Source organism: Phocoena phocoena, chromosome 20 (assembly GCF_963924675.1).
Source record: "Phocoena phocoena chromosome 20, mPhoPho1.1, whole genome shotgun sequence".
In the NCBI taxonomy this organism is placed as follows: Eukaryota; Metazoa; Chordata; class Mammalia; order Artiodactyla; family Phocoenidae; genus Phocoena; species Phocoena phocoena.
In genome coordinates this window covers 48,220,519-48,232,674 of record NC_089238.1, presented here as the reverse complement: position 1 = coordinate 48,232,674, position 12,156 = coordinate 48,220,519, and the positions used below count along the sequence as shown (strand labels likewise).

General features: G+C 39.0%; 1 protein-coding gene across 7 annotated transcripts in view; it reads right to left on the bottom strand.

The window, feature by feature from the left end:
• The window catches only part of CNTNAP4 (contactin associated protein family member 4), a 256,272-nt gene that overhangs the window by 54,547 nt on the left and 189,569 nt on the right, over positions 1 to 12,156 (bottom strand). For all 7 annotated transcript variants that reach the window (XM_065899255.1, XM_065899257.1, XM_065899262.1 and 4 more), the window contains one exon: positions 939 to 1,136. In XM_065899255.1, coding sequence (XP_065755327.1) covers positions 939 to 1,136 — 198 coding nt within the window. The remainder of the gene's footprint in view (positions 1 to 938; positions 1,137 to 12,156) is intronic.

Sequence of the window (12,156 nt, the reverse complement as noted above, 5' to 3'; positions counted from 1 at the left end):
AGCGGCATGAAGGTTCATAGGCAAGTGAGTCCAGAATACGCAGCTGAGGCGTCCAGACGGAAGAGTCCGTACTGGACGGAAGAGCTAGGAAGGCACTGGAGCTTCTTAAACAGTAAAGTGTTGTGATGGAAGCAGTGTGTTTCTTACAGGTGAATTCTCTTCATGAAGATTAATCTTTTGGATGATACAGTGGGTGGGCAGGAGATACGGACTGATGACCGGCTGAGAGGCCAGTAGGAAAGATCTTGCAGTAACTTCATATATTAGGTCATTAAAGCCCGCACTAAGGCAGAGCTGGTGGGACTCGAGATATTGTCACATAATGAGATGCTCTAAAGGGAGAAAACACAAGACCAGAACCATAATTTAGGAGGAGACTGGTGATTAAAAGTAGAGTAAAAGAAAGAGTTAAACATGGTTTTCTGATTCCTCTTTGAGCTGCTGAAAAAAAAAAAAAACTGTTTCTAGCAGACTGTTCTAATTTTCAGTTATACCCAGAGGGTAACTGTCAACAACCCGTGAAAGAGTCACACAGAATAGTCACTTTCAGAAAACGAATTCACATTTTTATTAACCCTTTTCCATGGTAAAAACCAACCGTATGTGTCACTTGCCCTTTATGAGGGATCAACACCGCGCATTCATCGAGTGTCAGAACAAAGCCCTTTTCTGTGCAGTTCTCTGATTAAGGGCAGGCAGAGACTCTAAAGACAATCAAGGCTTTGAACAAAGCTCAGTGTGAACTGACCTTGTTCTCTTCTTCAGACAACAGCATCTCTGTGACTTCCAGACTGCAACACGTTTGCTAAAGACACAGGGAGCACACACACTAGGCGGCTCTAGGCCTCCATCTTGGCCGACTTAAACTCTGCAGGAGCTGGTTAAGTAAAACATACTGTGCGACGTGTGTAGGGGGACAAACGCCCCAATGTACTTACCTTCCTTATTTACAAGTCGTGACTTCTTGCAGTAGTAGGTCAGCTCCTGTTCACAGTGCTCCGCACGGTTAACTGTGGCCTGCAGTTGCTCCATGCTGGCCACGTATTCGAAAAATCCAGCATAGGGGTTCTCTGGATTGGTACCGCGGACTCTTGTTACCTCGGAGCCATTGTGCTGGATGATGGTCCACGCAGTTTCTTGTATGCAGAAATGGGGGAAGAAAGAGAGGAGACCATCACTAGTCTGCAAAAGTTAAAATAAATAAAGAAAATCAAAATCACCTTTTATCTGAGTCAAAGTTTTCTAGTCATCAAACCTCTCTGAGAGGTAGAATCAACACAAATGGATTCTTAAAACTTTTAAATTATACTAAAGTGACTTTTTTCCCTGAAATTTATAGGATTGCCACGCATTTGCAGCGTTTTTATTCTACTTTTACATATAATTCAGCCAGAAAATATTCATGGTGAAAAATGTTAAGAAAACTGATTATTAAAATTTGTGGTGCATTTCATCAAATCTGACATTCTGCTTTTAGAAGATGTGTCATTATTTTTCTTCAAGAAAGAAAATAATGATGCTATTATAACTGTAAAACAGTGTCGATTGTTAATGCACCCTGAATTCAGAGATGTTACAATATATAAAAAAAATGTATACTTGAATTTGTAAAATATTTTAAATGACATAACGTAAACAATGACTTTTCTAGTCTTATCGTATCCTGCCAGCAAAAAGAAAGTCAAACTTTTATGGCCCGTATATATACCTCCCTTCAGACAATTTTTAATTATGAGTGTACATGTATTTCTGTTTTACATCAAGTTTTGGATAGAGGATTTTTTCATAACATGGGAAAATGTACAAAATATTTAAGTGGGGAACGCAGGATACAAAACTATATATAATATGATTATGATACATACACAAACACACACATAAATATATATTCATCGGACACAGATGTTAGGAAATTACACCAGAAATACATCTATTTCTTTTAAAATCAAATCTGAAATATTCATCTTGGTATCATGTGATGTGCATAATTATGCAATGCAAATAGGAAGTTACATTTTTTGTGTGTGTGTGTGTGGCACGCGGGCCTCTCACTGTTGTGGCCTCTCCTGTTGCGGAGCACAGGATCCGGACGCACAGCCTCAGCGGCCATGGCTCACGGGCCTAGCCGCTCCACAGCATGTAGGATCTTCCCGGGCCGGGGCACAAACCCGTGTCCCCTGAAGCAGCAGGCGGACTCTCAACCACTGCGCCACCAGGGAAGCCCCAGAAGTTACTTTTTTGAACATGCAGTACAGCATCAGCAACTCAACTAACATAAGAAATAATATATCTTTGAGTAGGCACTAGAGCTATCACTATTAGCACCTGAATGTCTGTAAACATTTCAATCATACTGATTACCAAAACTATTTAGATGAAACAAAAGTCCGACAAGGTTTGTAACAGAAGATGGCATATTGTATCTATCCTTCAACTTTCCCAGCAATAAATTTATTATATTTACTGTGATATACGCCGACCCAAGAACACATTAATCAAAAGGCCTCCGATTTAATAGGTGAGAAACAGATTGGAAGTTGTCAAAACTCTGCTATTAATGTGCTGTTAAATCACATAACTCTTCTGTATTAAGAAGAATATTCCAAATTGGAGGAAAAGAGTAGGTAGAAATCCCCGCCAGCCTCTTTTTAGCTAATACATTCACATGGACCAACGCAATCAAAACAAGAAATTTCAGTCCCACCCGTCTCCTGGTCATCAGAATTTTGAGTAGAGAGTTCTGTTAAGTAAATGAGACAGGAGGCAAATTTGACAGCCTTACTCCCCTCCACGCGTGGATCATTATTTTCCTCTGAAACAATAGCTGTTACTTTTATTTCCACCTTGCATTTCAGCTCACCAAAGCGCTTTAACAGTAAATTATTTTCCTTAAAGAGGACATGATATATAAGCTCATGAAATTAATTATGGATGACCAGACAGCAGTACAGTGGAGAAATCACCAGGAGACCTGAGCTGCAGATCTGTCATGTGTCTGTGCCCTTAAGAAAGTCAGGCGAAATCTCAGCCTCCATTTCCAAATTTGGAAAAAAAAAAAAAAAAAAAAAAAAGGGCAGAATATAGGGGGCAATATATTAAGTCTGAAATTCTATCATTTTAGCCACACAATCTTGACTATTAGAAATTTAAGATTATTAACCAGGCAAATCTGTTAGCCTAGCCTCTGTTGGACTCTGCTTTTATTATTCAGCAGAATGATTCATCTTTTCTTGTGGGGAATCAACGGCGTGCATGAAGCAGCTCATCTCCGGCTGAGTAGCTGCTGAAAGAGCAGGACAATAAACCTCCTTGAAACCTTTGTCTCTTTGCTTTTTGGGTCACCCTGAGAGGGACTTCCCTATCGCTTAGCGTCCACTGGGTCATGAAGAACACACTGTGTTCTTGTAAGGTCTCTTAAGGTATTGTAAGAAATCCAAGGCCATAGTGCATGACAGCTGTTAAAGGGCTGCTCATAGAAATGTTTCCTTTTGAAATTCTAAAATTTCCATATGATAGTTTCTGTAAGTGATCTCATTTTCTAGTATAAAGTGCTACAAGGAGGAAGTTACCCGGGATGCCGTGCTTATCAGATAATCAAGATGTCCAGGGCAAAGCAGAGACAATGAAAGCATCACAATGGATTCTGAGCAATGGAAATGAGAGCCCAGCATCCATGCTCCAAATCGCATGTGCTTTACTAATAGAGGAACGTCTGCAAACTATTATACTGTTCTTTCGGACGTGATTGTGTTATCTGATATTTCTACAAATACCTATTTAGAAATTACAACTACAAAAAAAAGTAGCCTTCACAATGCATAATTCAGTATTTTGTGATTTAATCTATCGCTTTTTCCACTATTAGAAGACTGATAGGTTCTGATTTGCTAACTACACTGATAGGTTCTGATTTGCTAACTATAGTACCTCCGGCACGTGGGCTTGGCAAGTGCTGAAAAAGACATTAGTCACTGAAGGAATAAACATGTGAATGAATAAAAACAAAGTGCTGTCCAGACTAGAGCACAGCCTTCCAGGTTATCTGGTTGTGATTCTGTGGTGGCTCTGAGATTTTCATTGCCTCTTAACTATTTTAGAACTTTGTAAATAGGAGACATCTGATGCAACTGCAAAATAATGATAAGGCTGAAACTGTGAAGGGTATGAGACATCCCACTTGCAAGCTAACAAGTTATCTTGCCTTCTATACACATTGTATCTATTTATCTTTAACTCTCTCACTCTCTCTAGATGCAGTGAGTGCCAGATGCACCTAAGCCTACTGCAGTTGTACCACGAGAGAGGGACCCCCAAATTACAAGACTTGGAGCTTATAGAGGATGGCTGGCACATCTCCACCCTGACAAAGAGTGAGAGAGGAACTCTGGAATGCAACAAATCTCTGAGGAGAGGGCGGTCTAGTTCTTAGGTTTTACAATGTAGGTAAATACCTCTGGGGGAGATAAGCTTCAAATCCCTCCAGGGAAATCCACTATCTCTAAGACATATTTACATTAAATTATCCTTTAACACAGACTTCCAGGTTTTTTTTGCTATTTGTTTTGCTTAGCAACCAAGGCATTGTTTCCTGACAAGTAATTCTGTCTACAGACCAGGAAATTCAACCTGGTAGAGGTGGATGGGCTCCTCCACTAGGGAAGAAGCCAGTTTTGCCTCCCTTGGCCCAGTCACTTCAGCATTACTGATGTATGGATATGTCTGTTCTTTGAATCCTCTTTGAACTGACTGTAACATCTTACCAGTTTCCTCAGGAATAAGGTTAAACATTAAACAAGATCTTCAAAACGTGATTTTTAGCTTTTATTTTTCTATCTGTGTGAGTGTCGTGATGTCATTTTTTGGAAAATTATCCTTTACCAAGTGCAAAGAGAGTTGTCAAGGTAAGGAAACACAGGGAAATAAGAAGAGACTGCAGAAAATCTATGAAATTAATATATATACTAAAACATTGAAAGGCAGTTTGGGTTTACTGGTGTCTCTCCCTGAAAGTGATTTCTAACATATAGATTGTATGTAAAGCAACTGAGTGATTAAGAACTTGATTTATCTTGGGCTGACTGCTGTTTTCTAGTGTGATAACAGTGTAAAGAAAAAACATGCTGTTTAAGCAACACAGTTGCAGAGTATGTGTTCCTTCAGGATTAATAGCTGCGGGTGATAGAGGTGATAAAGACTGGAAGAGTGGGTAGGAAGTGCTGTGTTAAGGAAAGCTGGGAGATGAAAGAAAAGCTAGCATCCTGGAGCAAAACATGATGTAAACAAGGCTGCATTTGAATAACGACAGTGAGTTATTAACTCTCATAGCTATTAAGAAGGTCTTTACTATTGAAATCCCTAAAGTAAAGATAGTTTTGCTATTATATCTTCTTTTTTTTTTTAATAAATGTATTTATTTACTTTTGGCTGCGTTGGGTCTTCGTTGCGCGGGCTTTTCTCTAGTTGCAGCGAGTGGGGGCTACTCTTTGTTGCGGCGCGCGGGCTTCTCATTGTGGTGGCCTCTCTTGTTGTGGAGTATGGGCTCTAGGCACACGGGCTCAGTAGTTGTGGTACGTGGGCTCAGTAGTTGTGGCCCGCGGGCTCTAGAGGACAGGCTCACTAATTGCGGTGCCCGGGCTTAGTTGCTCTGAGGCATGTGGGATCTTCCCAGAACAGGGCTCCAACCCGTATCCCCTGCATTGGCAAGTGGCTTCTTAACCACTGTACCACCAGGGAAGTCTTAACACTCTCCAGACTTCTCATGAAAGGGTCTCAGGGGCCCCTATCTCAGAATCACATGGGGAGCTTGGATTTAATAGAGTAGACCTTGGTCTCTAAACTTACTGAGTCAGTGAAACTAAATCCAGGAGTCTTGGTAGTGGGGCACTGGGAAAAGGTGACTTTAAACCATAGAATTAGGGATTCCCTGGTGGCGCAGTCGTTGGGAGTCTGCCTGCTAATACAGGGGACACGGGTTCGAGCCCTGGTCTGGGAGGATCTTGCATGCCGCGGAGCGGCTAGGCCTGTGAGCCACAACTGCTGAGCCTGCGCGTCTGGAGCCTGTGCTCCGCAACAGGAGGGGCCGCGATAGTGAGAGGCCCGCGCACCGCGATTAAGAGTGGCCCCCGCTTGCCACAACTAGAAAAAGCACTTGCACAGAAACGAAGACCCAACACAGCAAAAATAAATAAATTAATAAAAAATAAGGAATGATATTTTAAAAAAAAAACCATAATTATTTTCACAAAAGTTAAAAAGCCACGGCTATACCTCTCAGCAATTTCTCTGTGCTGAAACAACTGTCCTTACAGTACAATATTTGATGCTGAGACATTTCTTGAACATAAAACTATTTCTTTACAGAGAAAGCAATGGCTTTAGCGTACAAGAAGAACAAAAAAGCCCTATACATTTCAACAGAGACGACCACTGGGATTCATATTATCCTAATTATTTTAAAATTATATTTAGAATATTCTGCTTAGAAAGAATTTTCAGTTTTTAACATATTTTAGGAAATTATCCATTCAAAAGGGATTTTCTTTGTATCTTTTAGCTTGTAATGCTTAAAGATATTTAAATCCCTGTGGAATCATCTGTTGGACAGTAATTCTAGACTAAGAACTTTTTTTTTTTCAGTTACACATTTGCAAGCTGCCAATTCAGCATTTTGTCTTGCCTTCATAATTGGTATACCTGATTTCTGTACCTTGAGGATATGTTATTGGCTACAAGCAATGAGACATTGGTAGAATGTAGTCTTTTCTAGTGGAAACATTTTCAGGCTAGGAGACGGGACCAAGGTTTGATGTCTTGATCTATCCCTAATGATATTCCTTAGTCTGCCTCTGTCAACCTCCTTGAGACTTGGTTTCCGCATTTGCAAAACCACAACAGTAAGCAAAGTTTCAAGTTATAATGTGCATTTTTCACGGGGCTGTTACACTCTGGGACTGTCACTTTCGTGTGAATATGTTTCAATATTCCGGAGCTTCTGAAGATACTTCCCTGTTTCCTAACTGGATTATCTGTGTCTCTGTCCACTGCTTGCTCTTCAAATGGCCTTAAGTTTTGTGAATATCCTCTTTTTCATCAATACTTTTTGATAATTTTGCTAAAGCACCTTTAACCTCTGTGTGTGTATATATACATAAATCTATTTCTTCGAATTGCAGAGTTGAGACTCAGGTAACTAAAATAGGCATATTAGTAATATGACAAGGTAAATGCTGATTTAATAGAAATGAAATAATTCATTCAATAAAATGAAATTAATAATTTCCCTACCATTTAGATGGTCATGAAAAATGTACATGGCCTATAAATCACTGAATTATTATGCGTAATAAACATAATGTAGGCATGCATGTATGTGTATACAGTCCATCCTCATTACCTGCAGATTCTCATCATTTGTGAATCTGCCTACTCACCAAAATTTATATGAATCCCAAAATCAGTTCTTGAGGTGCTCTTGTATGTCTGTAGACACAAAGCAAAAAAACCCAGTTGCCCAATATGAATTTCAGCTGCCCAGCTGAAGTTGAACAGAGCCACACTCTGACTCCTTGCTTCAGCTCTCATACTGTAAACACGTATCCTATTTGTGCCATGGTCTTTGTGCTTGGTGATTTCACTATTTAAAGTGGCCTCCAAGCATAGAGCTGAAGAGCTGTCCAGGGTTCCCAAGCACAAGAAGGCTGTGATGTGCCTTCTGAGAACAGATGTGATAGAAAAGCTTCCTTCAGGTAAGAGTTCTGGTGCTACTGGTTGTGAGTTCAATGTTAATGAATCAACAGTATGTGTTAAATAAGGTGTCTTTAGTCTGAAACACTAGTAAAACAAGGTTATATATTGATCAGTTGATGAGAATACTATGACCAGAGGCATGCAGGAACCTAATCTTACTGTAATTCCCTGGGAGCAATGGTTCAGTATTCACTAATTCAAGTGTCTGTGGTTACTTTACAGAACATTACTATCACAGATAATGAGAACTGTGTGTGTGTGTGTGTGATATTACTTAAAGCTTTAAAGATTACAGATACTTAGAGGCATCTGAATCGCAGAATCAAAACTTCATAAAGCATGTGCATATGAATAGTTCAGGGTGCTTTTGTGGGAACGCAGGATTCACAGGGATGCAGTGATAGACTGTTAAATCTCGCTCACAACACAAACAGAAAAAAATCAGAAAGTTATTTGACACTTAAATTCATATCTTTCATTTGCAAAATTTTCCTTTTCTCTCTGTGAAGTCTTCTCACATTTATTATGTTCAATTCTCACATAATAGAGCGGGGTGTTCTCTAAAGTTTGAGAACCACAGGTCGAACACAGCTACTCCCAAACCTGGGTGCACAAAAGCATCAAATGCGAAGATTTTTAAAAACACTGATTTTATCGTCTCACCCCAACCCTCCTGCCTCAGGGCACTACCTGGGAGTCGGTGCTGTGCCGACTGGGGAATTTCATTGAGGAGATAAACATGTGAGAGTCATCAGCTGTCTCAGGTTGCTTTGGCATTTGGAGCGGTGCTATGGTCTGAATGTTTGTGTCCCCCACTAAAATTTATACGTTGAATCACTAACCCCCAAAGGTAATGGTTTTAGTAGGTGGTACCTCTGGGAGGTCATGAGGTCAAGAGGGAGGAGCCCTCATGAATGGGATTAGTGCTCTTATAAAAGAGACCCCACAGAGCTCCTTCTATCATGTGAGGATACAAGAAGTCTGAAATCTGGAAGACAGCCCTCACCTGACAATGCTGGCACCATGACCTAGGACTTCCCATCCTCTAAAACTGTGAGAAATATTTCTATTGTTTATAAGCTACCCAGTCTGTGGCATTCTGCTACAACACTAAACAGACTAAGACAGGTAGCGTCCTCAACGATGGTGACAGCAAACAGAAGCCACCTGGTTGTGTTATATGAAAAATCTCTAAGACACATTCTATACTAGTTTTCTCGAATATTTGTGGCCAAGGTTTTACCACTACCCTGCAGTTTTCAGAATTACACATTAATACAAAGGAACTGTTGCTCCCATATTCAACTGGCTTCTCAGTTCCACATTTGAATGTGTAACAGACATCTCCAACTCAAAATGTGTAAAACTGAGCTCGTTATCTTTCCCTTCAAACCTTCTCTGACCACATCTCAAATAATGGCAACTTAATCACTCCAATTTGCCCAAGCCAAAAATGTGGTGTTATTTTTTTGGTTCCTTTTGTTTTCTCATTCCTCACACATATTCAATGAGAAAATTTAATCTCTGTCCACCATCTACATTGTATCAACCAGTACAACCCACCATCTCCAGCTTTTCCCTGGATTCTTGTGTTACTTGAACTTGGTCTCCAAACAGACTTCCAAACTCCAATTATACATATACATCTTATCTATATGTATGTACGTATTTGGTACACACACACACACACACACACACACACACACACACACACACACATTTTCTAACTCCTTTCTACCCCTGCTCCTAGATAGGCATTTCCCAACACAGGAGCAATCATGATTTTATTAAAGGGAGTCAGATTGCATCTACCATTGCTTAAAACTCTCCAATGTCTTCTGAGCTCATTCAGGGTAAAAACCAGAGACCTTACATGTCGTAAGGACCCATGACTCTTCCTCTCCTGCCCCCGTCCACTTGATTCCCTCTTGCTCTCCTACTACTCCCAGATTACTCACCATACTCCAGTCACACTTCATCTGCTGCTGTTTTCTGAACACACCTGGTGAGATCACCTCTCTCAGGACTTAGCACTTCCTATTTTCTCTGCCCGGAAGGCTCTTTCCCTAGATATTCACTGCCAGATTTTAAGTAGTAAATCCTCCTCTGCCAAGCCTCCTGCTTCAATTTCATATTTCCTTTTTTCTGCTTATTTTGCTCCATGAAATGCTGACTTCCTGACACAGCGCTATCCAATGTAAACTTTTTCCAATGATGGAATAGATGGCTATGGAGCAGTTAAAATGTGGCTAGTGAGACTGAGGAATTGGCTTTTAATTTAATCTTATTTTAATGAATTAACTCGAACTTGTAAAATTTGTTTCAAGTCATTTAGTTGTATTAATTAATTTTAATTAAATGTGAATCTAAACAGGCATTTGTTGCTAGTGGCCACTACAGTGGACTGCACGATTCATCTAGAATCTATTTGTGTTTGACGGTGAAGGGATCAACAGTCTTTTTTACAATATTTACAGACAATTTTCCCCAGCACCACTTGTTGAAAAGACCATCTTTCCTTCACTGTTCATCAGTGCCACCTTTGCAATGAATCAACTATCCATATATGAGGGAGTCTGTTTATAGATTCTCTATGTTGCTTCATTGGTCTATTTGTTTATCCTTGTGTCAATTACATGCTGTTTTACTTAGCCTATCAATATAATGTCTATATTATATCTGGTAGAGTTGAGTCCTCCAACTTTACTCTTTAAGACTGATTTGGTTCTTCTTGTCCCTTCAAATTTACTGATAAATTGTAGAATCTGTTTGCCAATTTTCACCAAAAAAATTACACCAACGAACAAACACACTGCTGAAATTTTAATTAAGGTTTGCACTGAATCAATACCTAGTTGGGAAGAACTGACGTTTATACCACCGTATTGAGTTTTCCAATCAAGGAAACTTTCATATTTCTCCACTTATTTAGGATTTAATTTATCTCAAGAGTATTTTACACTTACCTGTATAAAAGTTGTACACATCTTTTTTAAGATTTATTACCATGTATTTGAGGTTTTTGATGCTACTGAAAATAGAATCTTCTAAAATTTCATTTTAATTGCTGGTATACAAAAATGAAATTAATTTTTACATTAACTTGATATCTAGTGATCATCCTAACTTTTAATAGTTAGTCTGTAGATTGTTGAGAATACTCTCAAAACATAACCTGGCCATCTACAAATAATGAGAGTCATAGTTCTTCCTTTCCAGTACATATATCTTTCATTTCTTTCTCTTGCTTTATTGCACTGGCTAGGACCTCCAAAACAATGGTGAACAGAAGGATAATAGCAGGCATCTTTGTGTTAATGTTGGTAACAGGGGTAAAGTTTTCAATATTTCACAATAAACTGTGATATGTGCTGTAGGTTTTTTTATGGGTCCTCTTTAACAAATTAAGGAAATTTTCTTCTATTGGTAATTTACTGAGTTTTCATTTTCTCTTTATCATGAATGGATGTTGAATTTAATCAAACACATATTCCAAGACTATTAATTCCTCTTTAAGTTTATGTTGGTAAGGAATTCAAGAATAAAATTCATTTTTGCCCAAATTTAAAAAGAAAATATTTTCAAAGCTTTCATGTGTATCAATCTTTTTTCTTTTATTATTATTATTTAAAATATTTTTCGGGCTTCCCTGGTGGCGCAGTGGTTGAGAGTCCGCCTGCCGATGCAGGGGACACGGGTTCGTGCCCCGGTCTGGGAGGATCCCACGTGCCGCGGAGCGGCTGGGCCCGTGAGCCATGGCCGCTGAGCCTGCGCGTCCGGAGCCTGTCCTCCGCAACGGGAGAGGCCACAACAGTGAGAGGCCCGCGTAACGCATAAAAAAAAAAAAAAAAAAAAAAAAAAAAAAAAAAAAAAAAAAAAAAAAAATATTTTTCCACTTTATGTTGGCAAAAATTGTATATATTTAAGGTATGTAATGTGATGGCTTCATATGAATATACATTGTGAAATGCTCACCATAATCAAGCTAATTAACATTCATTACCACGGTTGTTACATTTTTTTATTTCATCCCCCTACTCCCCTCCCCTTGGGCAACCACTTGTTTGTTCTCTGTATCTGTGAGTCTGTTTCTCTTTTGTTATGCTTGTTCATTTGTTTTGTTTTCTAGATTCTACTTATAAGTGAAATCATATGGTGTGTATCAATCTTCTAAGAGGAATAAAGTCTATCCTTTTTGTTTTGGGACTTAATAAGATACATTTATTATTAGATGTTCTACACAGATACCACATGCATAGAAAATAATGACATTTTAAATCACCACCATTAAACTATTTTTTAAAGATTTACTTTAAGTTCTTCTACTGAACAATATATATTTTAATCAAGTTGCAAATTATGTCAACCTCTTACTTGTTTCATTTTAATTTTGTGTGTTTAAAATTTAAC